This window comes from Parasteatoda tepidariorum, chromosome 10 (assembly GCF_982258835.1).
Source record: "Parasteatoda tepidariorum strain Cologne lab strain chromosome 10, Ptep-v5.0, whole genome shotgun sequence".
In the NCBI taxonomy this organism is placed as follows: Eukaryota; Metazoa; Arthropoda; class Arachnida; order Araneae; family Theridiidae; genus Parasteatoda; species Parasteatoda tepidariorum.
The window spans coordinates 5,229,424-5,250,788 of record NC_141764.1 but is presented as its reverse complement, the minus strand read 5'-3'; the positions used below and the strand labels follow the sequence as shown (position 1 = coordinate 5,250,788).

The 21,365-nt window shown below is 30.8% G+C and overlaps 2 protein-coding genes across 3 annotated transcripts in view; one reads left to right on the top strand and one right to left on the bottom strand.

The window, feature by feature from the left end:
- Positions 1-2,624: 2,624 nt before the first annotated feature.
- Mid1 (calcium-permeable channel component Mid1) overlaps positions 2,625-21,365 on the bottom strand; it is a 164,754-nt gene continuing 146,013 nt past the window's right edge. Inside the window, exons 3-4 of the mRNA XM_016072221.4 lie at positions 11,842-12,194; positions 2,625-3,919 (exon numbers count right to left, since the gene is read on the bottom strand). Coding sequence (XP_015927707.1) covers positions 11,938-12,194 — 257 coding nt within the window. The 3' untranslated portion in view covers positions 2,625-3,919; positions 11,842-11,937. The remainder of the gene's footprint in view (positions 3,920-11,841; positions 12,195-21,365) is intronic.
- Positions 16,113-21,365, top strand: part of l(2)10685 (5-methylcytosine rRNA methyltransferase l(2)10685) — a 213,437-nt gene continuing 208,184 nt past the window's right edge. Inside the window, exon 1 of one of the 2 annotated variants that reach the window (XM_043051734.3) lies at positions 16,113-16,424. The gene's annotated coding sequence lies outside the window, so the exon portion shown is untranslated. The remainder of the gene's footprint in view (positions 16,425-21,365) is intronic. The other variant, XM_071184172.2, reaches the window with a different exon arrangement.

Here is a 21,365-nt window from a genome sequence, read left to right as displayed (position 1 = left end):
AACTACTGCCATAATCCATATTCTATCAAGATATCAATATCTTTGGACACTATTTAGAAGTGTAAAAGCATTGAGATTATCGAAAAACAGTTGTCGTAACTTCTGTTTAGTAACACGGTCATATCTTTTATGAAACAGTATCAGATCAGTTTAATAAAAGTATTGCATTTATAAAAAAAATAGCAACTCATCACAATGTCCCTATCACTAGATATCATTTAGAAATGAGAAGTATTGTAGTTATATCAATGTCAATATCATTAGGTAGCAAACAGTGAAAAGTATTCTGGTTATCCTGAAGTCAGTATCTGTGAATATCATATAATAGCGAAATGATATCAGTGCTTATGATATCAGTGTCAGTAAATATCATATAACAGGGTTGAAACAGAAAAAAATTAACAATACGGTTGCTTTTAGTAGCCTAAAGCATAAAAATAGTTGCCGAAAATTATGAAAATAGTTGTCTAAATACGAACAAAAATATGACTAAAATTGTATTAAATGACTGAACTGTCATGATCCATTTAGTCAAGTTGGTGGCAAATATAATTTTTATATAAACATTAGAGTTCTAGAGCTAAATTTTTATATAAAAAAATTAGTATATTTGCAGAAAATTGAATACTTTTAATTACTAGAAATCATTCAAAAAAAATTTTATTCTATAGTTAAACATAATTTTTCTAAAAAAATTTTCAGTTTAACCAATAATTGATTTAGAAAATATATATATATATATATATATATATATATATATATATATATATATATATATATATATATATATATATATATATATATATATATATATATATATATATATATATATATATATATATATATATATATTGTGAAAAGTGATTATTAAAATTCGAAATTGTTTTTTTTAAAAATCATGTAGAATTTCGATGAAAAGGCGATCGAGAAACAAAATAGATTTACAATGGAATCTGTAAAAAGTGATTACTCTAATTTGCAATTCAAAATTTTTATTTTTTAAGGAAAAAAAAATTTATTGCTGCCTTGGACAGCAGGTTGTCAACCCAATTTGTGCTAAAAAAAGAAAAAAAAAACATCGCTAGGAGCACAGAAAAGTCTCCTTTTTCCGAAAATTGTTGCTTTTTTTTATAGCCTTTTCAGGTAAAAAAAGTTGCCATAGTCGCCTCAGGTCGAAAATCGTTACAAATGGACGTGATGCCAGTGGTCAATTCTGGAAAGACGAGAATTTAGCATAAATCTAATTAAACTCAGGCTGCAATTAAGTTTAAATTCAATTTACAGTAAAAATTCTTGAGCAAATTTATAAATCTCTCTGCTGGCGGGAATTTAACACAAAGTTTCTACAAATACCTAAAAAAATACTTTTTGCGCCCGAATCTGGCGATTGTGGGCATTCATGTTGTTGACTGAACCAATGTAACACCAAAAGAAAATTAAAAAAAAAAAAAACTGTGTCTAGTTGTTTAAAATTAAGTGTATAAAATTAAAATTGGATGGCTACTTGATAATATGCTTAATAAATGGCAGGAATAGATAAGTTACGGTGCTGTCAAAGAGATTTTTAGAAAAAGCATTTGGGTGTTCTAATGCATGTTCAGAAAAGTAACTTATTATTTTAACAGAACGCTATTCTCCTAACAGATAATAGATTAAAGTGAGTAATTTATTTATCCTTAAATAATTTTCTAAGTACTATTTAAGTATTTTCTTTCATGTTTTTTCAACAAAATAGCATTTTCTGACCTGTGGAATATAGGATTGTCCAAAAAACGTAAAATACCCAACTTTGATAGTTTTTCTTTTAAATTCATTGTTTATAATAATCTTATGTCCTGATATTAAATGAAACATTTTTTGATTTTATTTAAATAGAAAAGTATATTGCATAAGGAAGGAATTATTAGTTCATAACACATGAAATATAAATAGAAATCCAAATTAACTGCTGTTAAGGTTGCTTCCACATTTTCAGAAATGTCTTGGTTTCAGTGGATATCATATAACAGGGAAATGTGGCTCATTGAAAAAAAAAAACCTGTTACAGCCCATATTTAATCACAACCTAAATATCTTTATATAGCAGTGGAACAGCACTTACAGGGTATCAGCAAATCACTGACAGATTTCAAAACAAAATTAAAAATCTTAGAAATAAAGGGCTTCAGAAAAATGAAGCAAGAGATAAAAATATGCAGAAAATTTGGAATTAAGTTAAAAAAATTGTCGACAGATGACATTGCAAGCCATCAATGAGCTAAGCTATCAGTTTTAGCGTTAAAACATGAATGGAGTTCTTAATACAGATTTAGGAAGTTTAAGCCGTGTGTTGAACAACTTATATTTCTGGTACTGGAATATCACAATTTGATTACAGTTATATGGCATTTGTATTCTCTTAAGAAATTCAGTATAGTGCCATCTGATGGCAACTTTTGTAAACAAAAATCCAAAATTTCAGCTTACAGCTTTCACAATGGACATACAATTTGTTTAATTCTTCTACCATCCTTCGTTTCCAAGATTTTTAATTTTGAAATCTTCCACTGGACACGCTGCAAAAGTATTTATGCCTTAGAGAATAGAAATTAAGTAACACAAGACGAAAAAAGAATGAGTCGTGATTCTAATATTTTGGTGCTCTTTAATGCCATTTTTTTTTGACAGAAGGATGATTACAGATGAAGGACTGTACAGGAAGGATGTCTACGCTGTAGAATTTTTCATCTGCGTGTAATATATAAAAGTCATACAAAGTTTCCATATGGTACAAGAGACTGGACGCAAATGTCTCTACGCGCGGCTATAACGAATGGGCCCAAACCGAGTTTCTTTAAGACGCCAAACCGAGGTATGAAAGGCTACGAGTCTCACCATCCATATTTTATTTATTCTTTTTTGTCTTAGTAAGAAAATAACTTTTTTTTTGTTGTTACCCTTTATCATATTAATTATTTAATTATATTATATTTTTTTGTCTTTTCATAGTTGGAGGCATTGATGGTCCTTCTCAGCAAGTAGCTGATATTAAGTTAAGTTGAACACTACAGTAAAATTTGTTTAAGAACGCTAAGAACTCACCAATAAGGAACTAAACATAGAACAATACCATACGATGTAAATTGCATAGGAGCTCCATCTGGTGGATGCTTTCTGTAAGATCATTTTGCATAGGTGAATGCTTTGAGCAAGGGAACTGTTCGATCTGCGCAAGGGCAGACAAACAATTGCGTTGCAAGCCAATGAGGAATATAGAGTTTTTAATTAAACACACTTTCACAAACACAACTTTGGATTCAACACTCATACTAACGATTGCTTCTTAACATAACATCTTAGTAAACCTCGTTAGGCTTAAGTTGAGCAAACACTTTTTGGGACCTTTTTGCTAGAATTAGAAACATTTATAAATATACTTTTTTTTGATTATTAGAGGCAACCATCGTGAATAGACACGGATTACGTTATACTTTGCACTTATTTTGACCCCTATTTTGCACCTCATTTTTTATATATTCTGGAACAGTACTTGTATATGTTGCTTGTGTGACGGTTTTTGGCGCTAGAATGTTCCGGATTTGGGCTCCTAAGCACACTTTTCTAAATGATACGAACAATACAGTTGGTGGAGTTCCGGCTTTTTTTTATTTTTGTTTGTTTGTTTGTTTTTGATGTAATAGATATATAATGCATATATAGAATTCTCTTCTGTATTTATGTACAACGGTCCACGGACTATGTACAGCGAGTCGCTGTCCCGTCCGTCTTCTCGTTCCACAGATCCTGCATCCGGGCTGCTCCTTGGCAGCGAAACCAACACATTTTTGTTTAAAATTTTTTTATAAAATTCTCGTTGCTGACTGTCTTGTGGAGGGTTCGATGCTGGAATTTGTCGCTGCTCCACATCTCCATATGCGCCCTATATAAAACAAAAAGTCATTACTACAAATATGCAATCTATATGAATAAAAGGGCATTTTCAAAAAGGAGAAACATATCTAAACTTTAGCCTGGATTTAAATTTTCTTTTTAGAAAAAAAGTTAAAGTACTTAAAATTTATTTATTAATCTTAAAATAGTTTTTCAAGCACTTTATTTTATTAGGTTTTTATGAAATATTTCTGTAACTAAATGCCATTTTCTTATAAGTTTAAATATAGGATTCTCCAAAAGAATCTAATGTATGCAACACTTATAGTTTTTCCAACAAATTTATTGTTTAAGATAATTCTAAAATTTCAATGAAAAAATCTATTATAAAGTTAATTTTATTTTAAATAGTATATTACATAGGTAGTATAACAATTATTTTAATAGAATTCAGAATTAACTACTGTTAATGTTATCTTTTCCAACTTAAGAGAAGTGTCCTATTACATGATGTTATAGGAATAAAGAAAGTTAAAGTTTGGATATTTGTTCCCTATGGGAATAATAATGAAATAACAAAACATTCGAATAAAAAAGGGTCACTCAAGTTCATAAATACCATTATAGGTTGTTGTAGTTCATTTACGTCGCACTGGAGCTGCGCAATGGGCTATTGGCGACGGTCTGGGAACCATCCCTGAGGATGATCCGAAGACATGCCATCACAATTTTGATCCTCTGCAGAGGAGATGGCACCCAAGCTTCGATAGCTGGACGACCTGCACGCGAAATCGAACAGTTTAAGGTAACGAAGACCAATACCGCACACCCTCGGTCGCTACGCAGACTAATCCAAGTGGTCACCCACCCACACACTGACCGCATCCAGTGATGCTTGACTTCGGTGATCTGGTGGGAACTATGTCTTAACGATCAGTCCACTGCGGGACATTTATTGGATTAAAAAAAATGTCAGTGCATTGAACAAGGTCAATGAATGGCAATGTCATCTCTGTACTGTACAGGAAAAAGAAAGAAGATAGTATCACTATAAATGTGTCCTGTATGAAAAAAAGTTAACACTAATAGGCATGCACCTTTCATATACAAAAAAGATATCAGTATATACGTGCTCTTAAGAATAAGAAGGAATTATATCAGTAAATGTTAAAATAAAAGCTTTACAAACTTATTATAGTTTTATAGAAAGTTATTTTTTTTATAACCGTTTTTTCGACCCAATTTTTTTGAGTTTACAACAACCAAAGTTCAACTCCGTACCCTTGTAATTTTGAGCCCAATCCAGAAGACAAGGGAACTCTTGGATCAGGTATTGTGAAAAGTTTAGAGGACTTTCTGATGAAACTAACCCGTATTTGCGTTACATTTAGAGGAAAACCACGAAAACGTCCCAAGGTTAGCCTGGCGGGAAGCAAACTCTAATCCATGATCCGTCTACCACTGAGGATATTTTACTTCAGCACTGTGGTCAGTTCGAGCCGGATGCGGAATTCGTATCTGGCCATCGCTGGGATTCGAACCCGGTCAACTCATTTGAAGGTGGACGCTCTATACCAGAGCCACAAGTCTATTGTTAGTTGCTCTCCATGTACGATGTACTAATCTATATCATGAAGAAATTTTACTTACTGAAGAACATAATATCTGAAAACTTTTACTCTCTCCTGTATATAAGTATATTTGATACTTTATAAAGCAGTTCGTGTTACCAAAATTACTTTTGCATTGTTGCTGTCACTAATAATATTGTGATACGGTGCTCCGAAACGAACAACTATCTTTGCTCATATAATTTTGCTTTTTAGTACATTAGTTATGTTTTTAAAATTTTATTTACTATTAAATTGATTTTAAAATATTAAGTTTTTTTTAAAAACATCTTTCAAAAACATTACCATAAACAAAATAAAAACATAGTTTTAAATAACTTTAGGAATATTACCTGACATAATGAATTTAAAGTAATTAAATATTATCGAGCGTATAATATTTGGTTAATGATAGAGCTAAAAGCTAGCGAGCACCACTGGAAGCATTTACATAAAAAGTTTCGCCTACAGTTTAATTTCTAACAATGCCTAAATCAAAGAGAAAAATTAATTTTTAACGTCTTTCCCGAACGGAGTAGTTGAAATTTTCGTGCGATTTTTAGGATCGGGGGTTAAAATTTACCCTTTCATCAACTGTCTAAATTTCTAACACAAACGGTTCTTGAGTTATAAGCGGAACACACTTTATTTTATTAACTAGATACCTTCAGCCACCAGACGCACTCAACGTTTGGGGGAAAAAACAAAACATGTTAGTTAGAATCACTGTCTACAGTACGCTAATCACACGATAATTACAAAACATCTAACGAATCCTTTTTTTAAATTTTTTTTTTTTATTATTTCATTATTAGAGCGTAGACCAATTTCGAGACTTCTATCCTTTGTGAAACGTGCTGTTAAGCGTCACGGAGAATTAGGCTGATTACTCCCATAATAACTAAATATTGAAATAAAACTTTTTTATGTAATATATTTGATAACGAGCACATTGTCCAGCTTTGAGGCTACTTTCTTGGTAAAAACATGTTAATTATTACTGTCAACTCTTTTTTTTGTAAATAATAATTTCGTAAAGAATACTTGATTCGAAACTGAGATTTCAAGCACTTGATTCTTTTCAAATTGCGATATCATTCTAACTTAACAGATTCTTGCAGTAACAGATTTTGCGTTATGAAAACACTTACCTTGATGCATTTTAAATATTGCGGTAACGTTTTAAAATAATAGATTCGTTACAGATTTCACGTTATGCAAAAAATTTTTGAGCGACATTTAACATTTTTAAATTTTAAAAACATCTGAGATCACAAAAACATACTAAACAACAAGTTTTGTAGAAAAATAGTAACATACCGCGAAAATCAAACAGGTATGCAAAGGGAGTTTGTTCTACAGAAAACGATGTAAGAGCTAATTTTCATTCACAAAAGAAAAGAAAAAATTTGATTTTAAATCTTGATAGCTAATTTCTTTTACAAACAATATGACCGTCAATTACAACTGACTGTGGAACGAAAATTATCGTTTTAGTATGAATGTTAGAAAATGACATATGAACACGAGGTTTCAAATAACTTTATAAAGACAAATTTGATAAAAAAAGTGTGGTAATCCGCCTAACGCTACCTCGATCATGTTCATTATTCAGATATACCTGCATAACAAATGAAAAATAATCAACTATTACAGAGTGTACAATAAAGAACTTTTTTTTTAATACAGCTATAAGCAATGCTTTGTTTAAAATATTTGACAAAACTGGATTATCTAAAGTTGCTAAATTTAAAACATTAGAAAATTCCATTTTTTGAATGTCTGAATTAAAATTGTAATTAAAAAATCGAAAATCGCGCTTTGTAATTTGTTTATAACGAAAATCATTATTCTTCATAATGAATGTTGTATTATTAGAGCTTATGGTAGGCTCGCAATCCATTATTGACTTCTACCGGTCAATGTTGACGATCGCATAGTCGCTTTGGTAAATGTTCGAAGGTCTTGTTAAGTGCCACTGCCCGGGATACATTTACTCGATATACGCTACACTGTTGTTTTTTTTAAGGTTCAGTGCCACTGCCCAATTGCATTTAACAAGTACTCGGAACACTGATGTTTCTCTTAATTTATCCTCAGCAGATATTAAAATATCGAGTCAATATAACAAGATCAACTAATAAATATATCGGACATTCACCAAAGCGTGATTGTTGACATTCACAGGTGAAAGTCGACATTCTCTTGATTTAGATCATTAAGGGTAACATATAGATATGATATTTTTCATTGTTTCATGATTTGTAGTACTGTTAAAAATTTAGCTTTAAAATAATGGTTAAATAATTCTTTTCCCGTATTTTAACGTTGATTCTTTTATGAAGTTTATGTTGTGATTAAATAAAATTAAAATGTTTGCAGCAAATCTAAATGAAATGAAACAAGAAGTAGCGACTAATTCAAAAGATAAGAGTTTCCGTCGTGCTAAATTTACCGTTTAGAATAAGTAAAAAAAAAAGAAGAAAATTAACTATCAACTACTTTAATTTCTTTTCGTGTCAGAAGTAGTTAAAATGTTTTGAAAGTTTCATTACTTCGATTTGTTTGGGCCTTTGATTTCCTTTCAATAAAGTCTATTAAAGACTATTCTTTAAATTTTTTTTCTCCACGCATGACGGCACGTGGGGAAAAAATTAGCAAAGGGGGGGATCTCTTTTTCTTTCTGTATTCATTCCGTTTATATTTGTATACGGGCTGGGATAGCCTGTTCGGTAGGACGCTGGGCCCATGTTCGTGGGTTTGAACCCCGAGGGCGGAAGACTCCCAGTGTAGTAAATGGTGACAAATGCACGTTAAATTTGTCTAGTCGCAAAATCCTCCATGTTCCCATAGCAAATCAATACCTCTGGGGGTAATGGATTGGAGATCGATCGCTCTTTGATTCAGGTTAAAATTACGATCTGTGGATGAATGAATGGTTGTATGAATGGGTTCGCCGTATAAACGGGAGTGACTTTTGGGTATGGCAGAAGTCGAATTCTTGGCCATAGATGGCGCCACTGGAAAACAGGAACAATCGCACCCCCTGCCAAAACAGGTATACGAAAGCAAGCATATTTGTATACATTTATAATTATTTCAAATTAGCTAAATACCATTTCTCCTTACAAAGTAAAAAAAAAATCATAAATAATAAATAAATCTGTTTTTATTAACACTGCGCAATAATTAGTCCAGTTATTATAGCAAAAAAAAAAAAAAAAAATAAAGAGTTGTTTCTTAAAAAAAATTTAATACTCAAGATAATTTTTGACAAAAAGCAATGTCATGTTATTAAAAATGATACCTAAAAACTTTCCTCCGCACGCTTCCCCCCTTTTTGGGGGAAAAGGGCGTGATTTGAGGGGGAGAATTGCATTTCTTTTAGACAAGCGACAGAGCTCATTCAATTTACCTTGACAAAATACATCGGAAAATATATCTCACTTGCCTGTCTAGAAAAAATACAATTCTCCCACAGCATATCACTCCTTCAAAAAATGAAGATAACTCAGGGTATAGAGCGTTCGCCTTCCAATGAGGTGAACCGGGCTCGAATCCCAGCAATGGCTGGTAGATACGAATTCCGCACCCGGCTCGCACCGACCACAGTGCTGACGTAAAATATCCTCAGTGGTAGACGGATCACGAGTTAGAGTCCCCTTGCTATCTGGCTAACCGAGGGAGGTTGTCATGGTTTTCTTCTCCATGTAACGCAAATGGGGGTCCGTTCCATCAGAAAGTCCTCCATGAAGGCAAATTTCTCCCGACACTTGATCCAGGAGTTCCCTTGTCTTCTGGATTGGGTTCAAAATGACAAGGCTACGGAATTGAATTTTAGTTGTCGTAAATCCAAAAAATTGGGCCAGCTGTTCAACGACGGATACAATATCATTTACTACTTTCCAGGTATTTTTACATTAATACAGAAAATTAGGTCAAATTATCAAAAAAAGTTAATATTGCTCAATAATCATTCGGCATCACCGAAAATGAAACTATTGATTGCAGCCAACACATCTTAGTAAGATTTGTCACAATAACAATTTTTTCGTTTAATTGGCACTTTCGTGCATAACTTAATTTTTTTTCTCTATAATTATGTTCTGTGCGGAAAATAACAGAAGATATTACCGTAACTTTTGTTCTAATGATCGGAATTTTAAAATATAATTATAGAAATAATAATAATCCGAAGAAATATGTTTGGGGAAAATGTACAATGGAAACACACTGTATATGTAAAAAACAGCATTGAGCAATGAATTAAAAATTCTTATTTTTTGTGTTTGTAATACATAAAAATTGCCAATATACAATTTTGTTTAATTATAATGAAGTTTCTTTAGTGTATTTCCTTCCTAACATCCATATTTCATACATTCAATCAAGAAACATTAAGTCATTTGATCGGCTATGGTGGAAATAGATATTAAGTGTTGGTAAGTTTAGTGTTAAACAATATTTTTTCATTATGATGGAAAAAGTAAAATCATTTGCACGTATTACGAAACGCTTTAATAATTTCTTTCTTTTTTTTTCGTTTGCTAATTTTCACAATTTAATAAATTGTAAGAACTTGCCTAAATATAACAACTTTAAATAAGGAGAGAAAAAAAAGATACCGAATTTAGGAAAACATGACGATTACAAAAAATTGATAAATAAAAATGATTTATTAGTCTATTCTTCGTAGAAAAGTTTTTTTTAAAAAGGATTAAAATTTTCAAACAGAAAAATAAAATAATTTTTTTACTTTCAATAATACGTAAAAGCTATGTAATTACAAAAACTTTATGACAAATATCTAAGAATAAAATGAAAAGCAGAAATGCTTAATGGAAAACAGGAAAATTATTTGCTTTTTTCAAATTTTAATAAATTTTGCACTTACGAAAATTGTATGAAAGAGAATGACATGAAAAAAAAGCTTTCAAAAGAGAACAGTAAAATTATATACATGTTCCAAAGTTCAGTATAATTTTGTAGTTACGAAAATTGTACGAAAGAGAATGACATGAAGAAAAAAAACAGCTTTCAAAAGAGAACTGTAAAATTATATACATGTTCCAAATTTCAGTATAATTTTGCAGTTACGAAAATTGTACGAAAGAGAATGACATGAAAAAACAGCTTTCAAAAGAGAACAGTAAAATTATATACATGTTCCAAAGTTCAGTATAATTTTGTAGTTACGAAAATTGTACGAAAGAGAATGACATGAAGAAAAAAAACAGCTTTCAAAAGAGAACTGTAAAATTATATACATGTTCCAAATTTCAGTATAATTTTGCAGTTACGAAAATTGTATGAAAGAGAATGACATGAAGAAAAAAAACAGCTTTCAAAAGAGAACTGTAAAATTATATACATGTTCCAAATTTCAGTATAATTTTGCAGTTACGAAAATTGTATGAAAGAGAATGACATGAAGAAAAAAAACAGCTTTCAAAAGAGAACTGTAAAATTATATACATGTTCCAAATTTCAGTATAATTTTGCACTTACGAAAATTGTATGAAAGAGAATGACATGAAGAAAAAAAACAGCTTTCAAAAGAGAACTGTAAAATTATATACATGTTCCAAATTTCAGTATAATTTTGCACTTACGAAAATTGTATGAAAGAGAATGACATGAAGAAAAAAAACAGCTTTCAAAAGAGAACTGTAAAATTATATACATGTTCCAAATTTCAGTATAATTTTGCAGTTACGAAAATTGTATGAAAGAGAATGACATGAAGAAAAAAAACAGCTTTCAAAAGAGAACTGTAAAATTATATACATGTTCCAAATTTCAGTATAATTTTGCAGGTACGAAAATCGTATAAAATACATGAAATTATCAAAAAAAAAAAAAAAAATGAATCTACTCTCATTGGAGAAAGGAAAATTATTTTGCATGTTTCGAATTTCAATGAAATTTTGCAATTACGAAAATGATATGTCACACATGAAAATGGCAAAAAAATAAATAAATGGAAACTATTATCCGCGGAGAAGTAAAATTAGTTTGCAAGTTCCAAATTTTAATAAAATTTTTCAATTACAAAAATGACTTGTGACACATGAAAATGACACAAAAAATTTGTTGAGAGAGTTGTTTTCGACTATGTCAACCTTCGTCTATGAAAAGGTGCCCCGCCATAGAGTGGAGTTAACATGTCTTATATACTAGTGAATTGGAATTATATTTTTGTAGTGGTAGTTACACTACACATTTTAGCAACATTCTAGGAAGAACTGTGCAGTTACAAAAATCGTATGACACACATGAGAATGACGTAACTTATAAGGGAAGACAGTAGAAATGTTCTAAATTTTAATGAAATTTTATATTTGTTATTGAAAAGAATTACCTTGAGCGCCGAGTAAGCGGACTCTGGTGTGAGGGTGCCATCTTCCGTGGACAGACGGACGGTCGGCTCAATCTGTTGGTTTCGATGTCTGGAATGCTACCTGGTCATTGTCCACCAAGCCGCCATTAGTGTCGCCATCAAAGTCCATAATAGTACAGGCCTTCCAGGGGCTCCCCCTGACCTGTGCTGCCCCCTTCTGGAGGCATTCCACCGCAACTGGGCAGGTGTGAGATGGCGGCATTCCGCCTCTCCAGAGTCATGCTCAAGGCCCAGATGTTGCGGACAGTAGCATCTGTTGGGCGGACCATACGACCAAGCCTCTTGGAAACTCTCCAGATCTGGAATATCCGGATCTAAACACAGCACAAAAAAGAGAAATAATATTAGTTTATCATATGGGGTGTTTCGTAATGACCACCCTTAATGGTACATAGAAAATATGGAAACTGTCAAATATTATGGGAAGTTTGAACTGAATACAAAACTACATCTTTCAAATATTTTCTAAAGTTGCGCTTTTTGATATCCGACTTTACTTCTTAGAATTAAACAGGGCCAACTTCAAAATCGCGAATAAGAAATCCCTATTTTTTATTGGAGGTTAGGACTTTCAAGAAGAAAGTATACCCCGAATCGCTTTCCTAGACAACCTTACGGCAACCTTGTTTCGGAATTCTCTTTTTATTGTCACAAAAATGTTTGTACTAAAAACCTTTTTTCAATAGAGCAAAAATATTGCTGTTTCAAACCTTTCATCCTAAAATGATTAAAAATAATTTTTGTAAAGCTCTTTTTAGAAACTATTGTCACTTAGGTCCATCATGACGTTTCAGCTGACACACTAGCAATAGGATCAAATTGCATTGTCCATTAAAATTTCATGACAAAGGTGGATTTTAGCCTGAGCATACAAGACTTTGGGAGAAAAAAAAACTTATAATTACCTAGATTTAATATTATTTTCACCTTAAGACTAGCTTTATTCAAGGATTTTCTCACGTTTGAAAACCTTAAGACAACCTCGATTTAAGGATTTTATATAGAAGGTTGTTTTCCAAGGTTTTGGATGAGAGTAATGTGCGTAGAATAGAGCAGATTGTGGCAGATCTCATTCTAAGATTAGAAGGTTTACACGTAAAAACCTCACAAAAACCTTTGCAGGTTTGTATTAAAAGGTTTTTGCTGAGTGAAAATAAACCTTATTTTGAGTGAAAATAAACCTTCTTTTGAGTGAAAATAAACCTAGTCTGTAATCGTAAAATGAAAATGAGGTTTAAATTGTTTAAACTGAAGATAGGAAGAAAATCTCATCAGATCAAAAAATAATAATACGCCAGTTTAATATTCGGAAATATCAATCGAAAATGACTCCACCCGACCCCCTGAAGGTGGCAATAATCTCGAAGGTCAGTCAAGTTTGATATTGAATGAAATTTTCGAAAATATTTGATATGCGTATTTTTAGATGCGAATTCGAAACTTTTTGGACAATACTTTTTAGAAATTTTGTCAGGAGATTAATATTCAAGTCAGACAAACGGTAAAGGTATAACAACATTTTTATACTTTAATAAATCCCTATCAAGACTAATAAAATCAAAGAATAAATTTATTTATCGAATTTTTTGAAAAGGTAACTTAATGGCGTTCAATAACAAAATGAGAAGGAATTTCATTTTCACCAGACAAATAAATTGACTTTCGATAATTATAATTTTCTTTTTCTTCTTTATGGCTGCGATGGGAAAATATTTTTTGTGGTTGTTGTCCCCACTTAAATATTAATGATTGGTCGCATGCTTAAATAATAATATGCATGGCTTCAAGGACTCCAAAATTATGCATCAAGGAATGTAATTATTGAACACCCTATCTCATAGGTATAGAAATACTCATTGCCTAAATGTATGTAAATGAAATAATTAGTCACATGGCTTCGTGGATCTGTTACAAAGATTCATTAATTTAGGCATTTAAGTACCTAGATACATGAACTTTAAAAAGCCAGAGTTACCTAGATACAAAGATCTAGAGTGTAGAGTTAGAAGGGAATACCGAACCTGCAATCCGTCATCGAGCATATCTTGATATTCTTTCTTCTCGGAAATTAGCTGTAACCGACTGCAAGATACAGATATCATTTTTGTTATCGCGCACTTTTCCCAGCATATAAATATCTGTGAAATCACCAAGCTACTACTACTCAGTGTGTTATACACTTTTTTGTATTTTAATTTATTTTAAGTTAGTCACTCAGTTTTGTGACTGTATCTTTTTCCGGAAAATAAAACTTTTATTTTTATATTCTGATTGTTATCTTTGGCTCCCGCAAATGTGAGAACGTTATGCCTACAAGAGAAATCAATTTTCTTCATACGTGTGTTTAGATTATTTATCTACGTTCGTTTTTCAAACTGATTGATTGTCTTCAATTTGCGTGCCATAATAACCATTGCTACCCAATCTGCATGACATAATTTTAATGCTTAGACTGGACCGCAAGTGTATGTTGAATTGAAATTCTATTGAAAAATTATTTTGTAAAAAAATTTGCATCGCCGGCCAGGTGACCGAGCGGTCAGCGTGCCTGACAGTGAAGCCAATGGTTGTGGGTTCGAATCCCGCTCAGGGCATGGATGTTTCTCTCTGTGTGTGTTCTCTACTGTGTGAATGTGCCCCACCCTATAAACGGGTATGTGGCAGTGTGGCGTGGGTAATGTTGCTCGCCTCCGTGACTTAGGTTCACAGGTGCCCACTGGGTAACGTTAAATGAGTAACGCCTCCGGCATTTTCCTAGAAACGAAAGTTCAGTGCCTGCCGTTAAAAAAAAAAGAAAATTGCATCAGATATCGTTGTTGTTGTTACTTTACGTCGCACTAGAGCTGCACAATGGGCTATTGGCGACGGTCTGGGAAACATTCCTGAGGATGATCCGAAGACATGCCATCACAATTTTGATCCTCTGCAGAGGGGATGGCACCCCTGCTTCGGTAGCCCGACGACCTGCGCGTGAAGTTTTTTTTTAATGGCGGGCACTTGGGATGTAGTGTCCCATTGGCCTCATATGCCAGGACTGCTACTCTCTTCTCGTTACCCAGTGGGCACCTGCGGCGAAGCCACGGCGGTGGAGCAGCGTCGCTCACGTCACACAATCACAAACCCGTTTATAGGGCGGGTCACATTTACACAATCACACACAAAAAGGAGTAAGGACATCGAACACAGAGAGAGAGAGAGAGGGAGAGAAACAAACATCCATGCCCTGAACGGGATTCGAACCCGCAACTGTGTCCAACATAATAGAGAGAATTAGTACCAACGTGTTTACGTACGTATATTCTGAGCAGCGTTGTTATTACAGCACAATCACGGTTATCTGCAGAAGTTGCGTCAAACATATGCACGTGAAAGTTTGCTGCGTGCAATCTCTAATTTCTCTATTATCGTGTAAGAATATGTTTTGTTTGCACGGTTTGGGGCATATGTTTAAAAAAAACTTGTAGTCGTAAACCCAAAAAATTGGGTCGACTGTTCAACGACGGTTATATAAAATTAAATAAATAACTCGCTCTATCCAGAGACTTCTCAATCTGATTTTGAAAAAAAAAAACAAACAAAAAAAACAATGGAATTTCATAAACTGAACATTTCTGTAATCTTTTAATTTCGAATAGAATGCTTTATTTTATTTTGCGTGCATTTTGATTAAAACTGATTATGTTTGCATTACAAAGATTTATTCCCAGGAAGAAAATGTAGACACATTTTCATTTGAATATGAAGCACCTTGTATTGAAGTTTATACTATCTTCCGATACTTATAGGTTTCTTAAATAATGCATAATTGAAAGTGCAAATAATAATTTGTGTTAATTTTTGAATAGAATTCTACAACTCATAAAAATGTAAATGGCGAGATAGGTGAAAATCATTCAAAAGAATAAATATCTAATTGATATTTGTTAGCAAAAAGCAAACGATTTTAAATTAAAAGCGAATCGCAGCTGCCACATTTTTTTTTAAATCTCCAACACATGTTTTTTTTTTCTTTCAAGGAGTGGCTCCAATTCAGTAAGTTGATGCTTTGATATTATTACTAAAGATTGAACCCACAGTCATCAGCAAAAGATTTGTAACAAAATTAAAGTTCTTTGATTTGTGTTGAATTTGTCGTACACGAATAATCATGCTTTTGCTTCGTAAAGCTTTGTTCGACTTTCTTTAAATGTTGTTTCTTAGCTGTTGATTTTTGATTATACTCTGTGCCACTTCTTTAAAAATGGAAGTTCCTTTTGGAATTGTTCCTTTGAATATATAATTGATGGACTCATGAAAATTGTGGCAATGATGCCACCAAAAATTTAATATTTCAAAAGAGTTATCAATTTTGATGCATGTTGTTTTTAAACTCGAAAAAGTTTTGATCCTTTTATTGTTTAGTTTATAGCCATTACGTTCTTTTTTCTTTCGGAAAGTGTTGTGTATTTCAAATCTGTGATTTTTAAGAAGTTTTGAACTTTTGGAGTGGTTATTTCAAAATCAGAAAATTATTTCTCTACTTCGTTGTTTCGCAGATGAACGGAGTAAGTTCTACTTATTTTGTTTTCTAGCATATAAGCTTTCATATTAAGGAATAAATTAGTATTTGTGATCTAAGGTTAATTCGAATAAGTTAGTGTTTTAATTAGAATATGCTTGTGTTTTCAAATTGATGATTAAAGAAAATTGATATATTATGAATTTATTTTCATTGTTTATTTTCGAATTTTTTATGTCTGTTTTTTGTTTAAAGGTTTTTTCGTTTTCAAATACTTATTGGGTGTTTATTTTCGATTGCCTAGTTAATGCTGTTTCATTTTGATCATATATTGTTTAGTTTTCTCTTCATTTTTGTAATTATGCACCTCAATCAACAATATTTTTTTTCAAAGTTTAAATATTTTTAGATCGATTGATTTTGTAAAGCAATGAATTGTTTGGCACACTTTTTATTATTTTAGGCTTTAATCACTAACAACCGAATTTCAATTTTTAAATGGTGATTAATTATAAAAAGTTTTGAGGTATTTAAGTGTAAAATAAAACCTCAGAGCTTTTTAATACTTGAATTGAAAATCAAGAAAAATACATGCTCATAAAATCGCGAATGAACATTTTAAAATGCATTTATAATTATGGAGTATTTACTATAAAGAAAAATTTTAAATTTAAAAGTTATAGCGGAATTTTTTTTTTAACAACTCGGTTGCTTTATTATTTCTGTTACTGCTTAGAATTTACTAATATTAAAACTTTATTGTGAAAAATTGGTACTAATAAATAATTAAATTAAATTATATCAGTTTGCTTTAATAAATTTTTTTTAATGAAAACAAAAGGGTCATTTATAATTTCTAAAATGCTTCTTATTTCCCACAAAAGATTTTTTGTGTGCCGGTAACAGATGATTAAAAAAACTAAATGACAAACGCTGTTCATTTCACACAAAACTGTGGCGTTTCGTCATATATTTTGTGCCATTTTCAAAATTAAAAAAGAGAAAATTGACTGGATAAGATAAAATTGCCTTAACAGTCATGAATAACTGTTGCAAAATCACAACAGTTATGAAAATAGGATTTTTTTTTTTGCAAATAAATGTCATTTTATGTAACAACAGAGCTTTCGAAAAACAGCCTTAAACGTGTCTCTTAAAAATTTTCTTCCAAAGTAAACTTTTTTATGATAATTAGTCATCATTTCAATACTCAATTAGTTAATAATTTTGTCCAATGATTGTAACAAACAAAAATTAAGGCATCTACGCCATAAGTAATTGAAAACCAATGTCTTATCTTATTTCCAACTTTATATTCAATGACATTAATGTTAAAATCAATTCTAATTTAACGTTTTACATCACGCCAACTATTAAGGTTAAATTTTAAGGTACTGAAGGACAGTTTGCCTAACGTTTATCACTAAAAATTTGGCAGCTTTGCAAAAGAGGTAAATCGAAACCATATGCGAGATTAAATAATCTTTTCTATCCAAGAAATCGGAAAAGCGTGAGTTTCCTCATCTCATTTACATTCGTAAAAAAGCAAATAAAGACAAATCCATTTTTGGCGAGGAATGTTTCAAAGGCATATAGTTCTTGATAAGGATTAGTTTTTTTTTAACCAATTTAATTATGAAAAGAGTATTTATATTTTATAAAAGAAATAGTTCTTACAAGCGATATCCCATTAGTTGTAGATAGTCTTATTGCTATATAATAGTAATGTTAAAAAGTAAACATTGTATCAGCTTTACCACCTAATTTGTATTTGTGCCAAAATATGCTTTTTTACTCGATATTTTAGAAACTTTTTTTTTTTAAATTCCAAAAGTTTTTCTTAAATCTTAAATTCATAGCTTAAATTTATATACCAAAAATTTTATGACCTAGAAAAATACATAAGCATTCGAATTTCGATTTTTTGCGCTATCTATTACGATCACTACTTGTGTTCTGAAACGTTTTTAACAGTAGATAGTTTTGACCTTCTTCCTTTTTTGCGTATTTCTCTACGCGTCAAGAATTTTTTTAAATAAATCGAAAATATTTTGCACACATCATACAATTTGTTTATCTAAAAATAATTCTGTGAAAAAGAGGTGCTTTTGATAATTTTTTTTTAATTATTTTACTTGAAAATAGTCGAAATTTTTTGAATTGTAAGGTGAACATATTTTTAAATCATTTTAAAGTATGTAATTTTTAAATGACAAAATACAGAATTTAAATGAATTCGGTTGAAAAGTTCTCGAGAAATCAGCATTTAAATATTCTACTTTTTTTTAAAAATAAACTCAGTTTTGGATTTTTTCTCAGAAACTAGACGGCTAGTTTCGTTCAAATTTTGTATTTTGTTATTTAAAATTGTGTGCTTTAAGGTGATTTACAAACTAGTATATATTATAACTCGAAATGGATAGAATTATTTTGCATAATTGAATTTTATAGAATTGTGTACAAAAATGTTTCGACTCCCTAAAAAGTCCTTTTATGGTAGCGGAAATAAGCAAGAAATTAGATTAAGAGGTCTCAACTTTCGACCGCTCTCCTGCTTAAGACATTGAGACAATTTTTTTTTCAGAGATAGCGTTTACCTTGCCTTCTACCCATTTTGCTAGTCGAGATTCCAATTTCGTCGAAAAAAATAGTATCAAATGAATATAAAAGACAAATAAAAATTTACTTGTAACTGCAACCAAATTTAACTTTAAACTGGTCCGATTCGTAAACTTAGGATGTTTCATTTTTAATCAACTTGTTAATTGTCTATTTATTTTCTATAACTTTGCTTCGACCCTTGCCTGTAACACTTGCATTTTTTTTTGTCAGTTAGTGAATTCTGGCTTGTTTTTGGATTTTGATATTTAGCTTTTTCGAATGACTTAAATAATGTATTGGCCTTGGTGGCGCAGATAGAAGGCAGGCAGAAAAGGAAATTATCACAAAAAATTGCGTATCTACTGGAAAATTATCAAGCATATGATTGCTTCTTGATATTAATTGTAAATGTTGCATGTACAAAAATAATATGTGACTGACGTCGCTGATGTTGTCCTAAATAAGTGTTTAAAAAGAAAAAAATAAATAAATAGAGTTGATCAAATCAGATCTTTCATATGATCCTACTTTTCCACACCACATCTTTAATACATGTTAAGTGAAAGACAAAGAATAGTTCGAATCGTGCATTTGAGAAATTGTCTAATATCAATTTTTATAATTGGATAACAGCAAATGACGTCATCGTGGGTATCGATCCTAATTGGCTGTTGAAGTGTGGCATTTGTTTACGTTAGAAACTGTTTTTTCCATTCTATTTCGAGTCGCCAAATATGAATTTGATAATTGATCTCGATATCGATTATCGTATTCTGCGATAATCTCGTAACTAATGAAATCTTGTAAATTAAGAATTATAAAATTAATATTTAGCAAAACAATAGAAATGAGCTATTAATTTTCATTTATTAATGAAAAGAATCCGTCAATCAAGTAAGCCTCACGTTAATCCGCCATCTTTTTATAAAAAACCAACTGGCGCTGAGGTTATGGTTTTGCTTCTTCACGAGTTGAGAGTATCTCATTATATTCTTTCTTTATCTATATTACTGTTTATATCAATTGAATTAATCAGCCTATACTTCAAAAAATAAAATTAAAAGCACATAATTAAATATCAACTGCTTAATCTTATCAATACTTTATCACTTTCCTCTATGTTGTACGTTAGGTGTGAACATCTGCATTTTGTCTGTTTTTTGGCATTCCATTTTATTGTTCCTGACGGACATGCAGGCAGGGATATAACACACATTTAATATCATTAAATAAATTGAAAAGAATTATCAAAATTTTCATAATAATCCACGATGAATTTTATAACATTTTGATAAAATGAACACAATTGTTTAAAATTAAAATAACTGTTTTCTAAATCAAAGAATGATAAGTGAAAAAAATAACAAAACAAACATGTTATTCTTATTAGTCTTCAAATTGTAATCAAGCTTCATTACTCTTAAGAAGAGTTATGCTAATTTTGATAATGCACAACAAATTTGATAACATTTCATTAAAATTTATAGTCATTTTAGATTAATACAACTGTTTCATAATTCAAAAATGTAATCAATCTGAAATAATAGTTACTTACTTCATCAAGTATTGTTTCGCTTTCAAATATTTTCGTACAACTAATTGAACAAAGATAGGATTCAAAAAAAATATTTACAATCATTAACTTTAACCAAGCATTATAATACTTAAGAATGTTATGTAAGTTTTGATGGCACATCTACAATAAATCTGATAACATTTTAATAATATTGTCGTATTAAAATAAAATAACTTTGCTTTAATCAATGTCTGAAATTATTGTTAATTACAGTCAGCGAGTTTTAATCAGGCATCTCACTTGTAACTTGTATAAGCATTGTATAAGCATTATCCGACTATTATTTTAAAAATAATCAAGTATATTTTGACAATACATCCACACAAAGTGGTATAGAATTTCAATAAAATTAATGCATTCATAATAATTTGAACCTTTTTAACTATAACTATATTATATTAACTTGTTTCGTAAATCAAAAGAAGACACTTAAAGAAGGTTTCAAGAATTTTTAATTTGTCTCTTAATATCATGAAACTGAAAGCTAGTTGAAAAAAACCTTATTCAGAATGTAATCACTAAGGCCCGGATTTTGATGACATTTGTATTTTTTTTTGCATTTTTTGCATTTTTGGACATTTTTTGTCCTTTAGAGCATTTTTTAAGATTTATAGGGCATTTTTCCTTAAATTTTGGGGCGTATTTTGCATTTTAAAGCATTTTTTAAATTTTTGTTAATTTTTTCTAATTTTTATTATTTTTTATAATGTTTTATTATTTTTTATTATTATTTTATTATTTTTTATTATTTATTATTACACTGGCTTCCAAACAATGAAGAAAATCTCTAGGATATTAACAGGTAAAGCA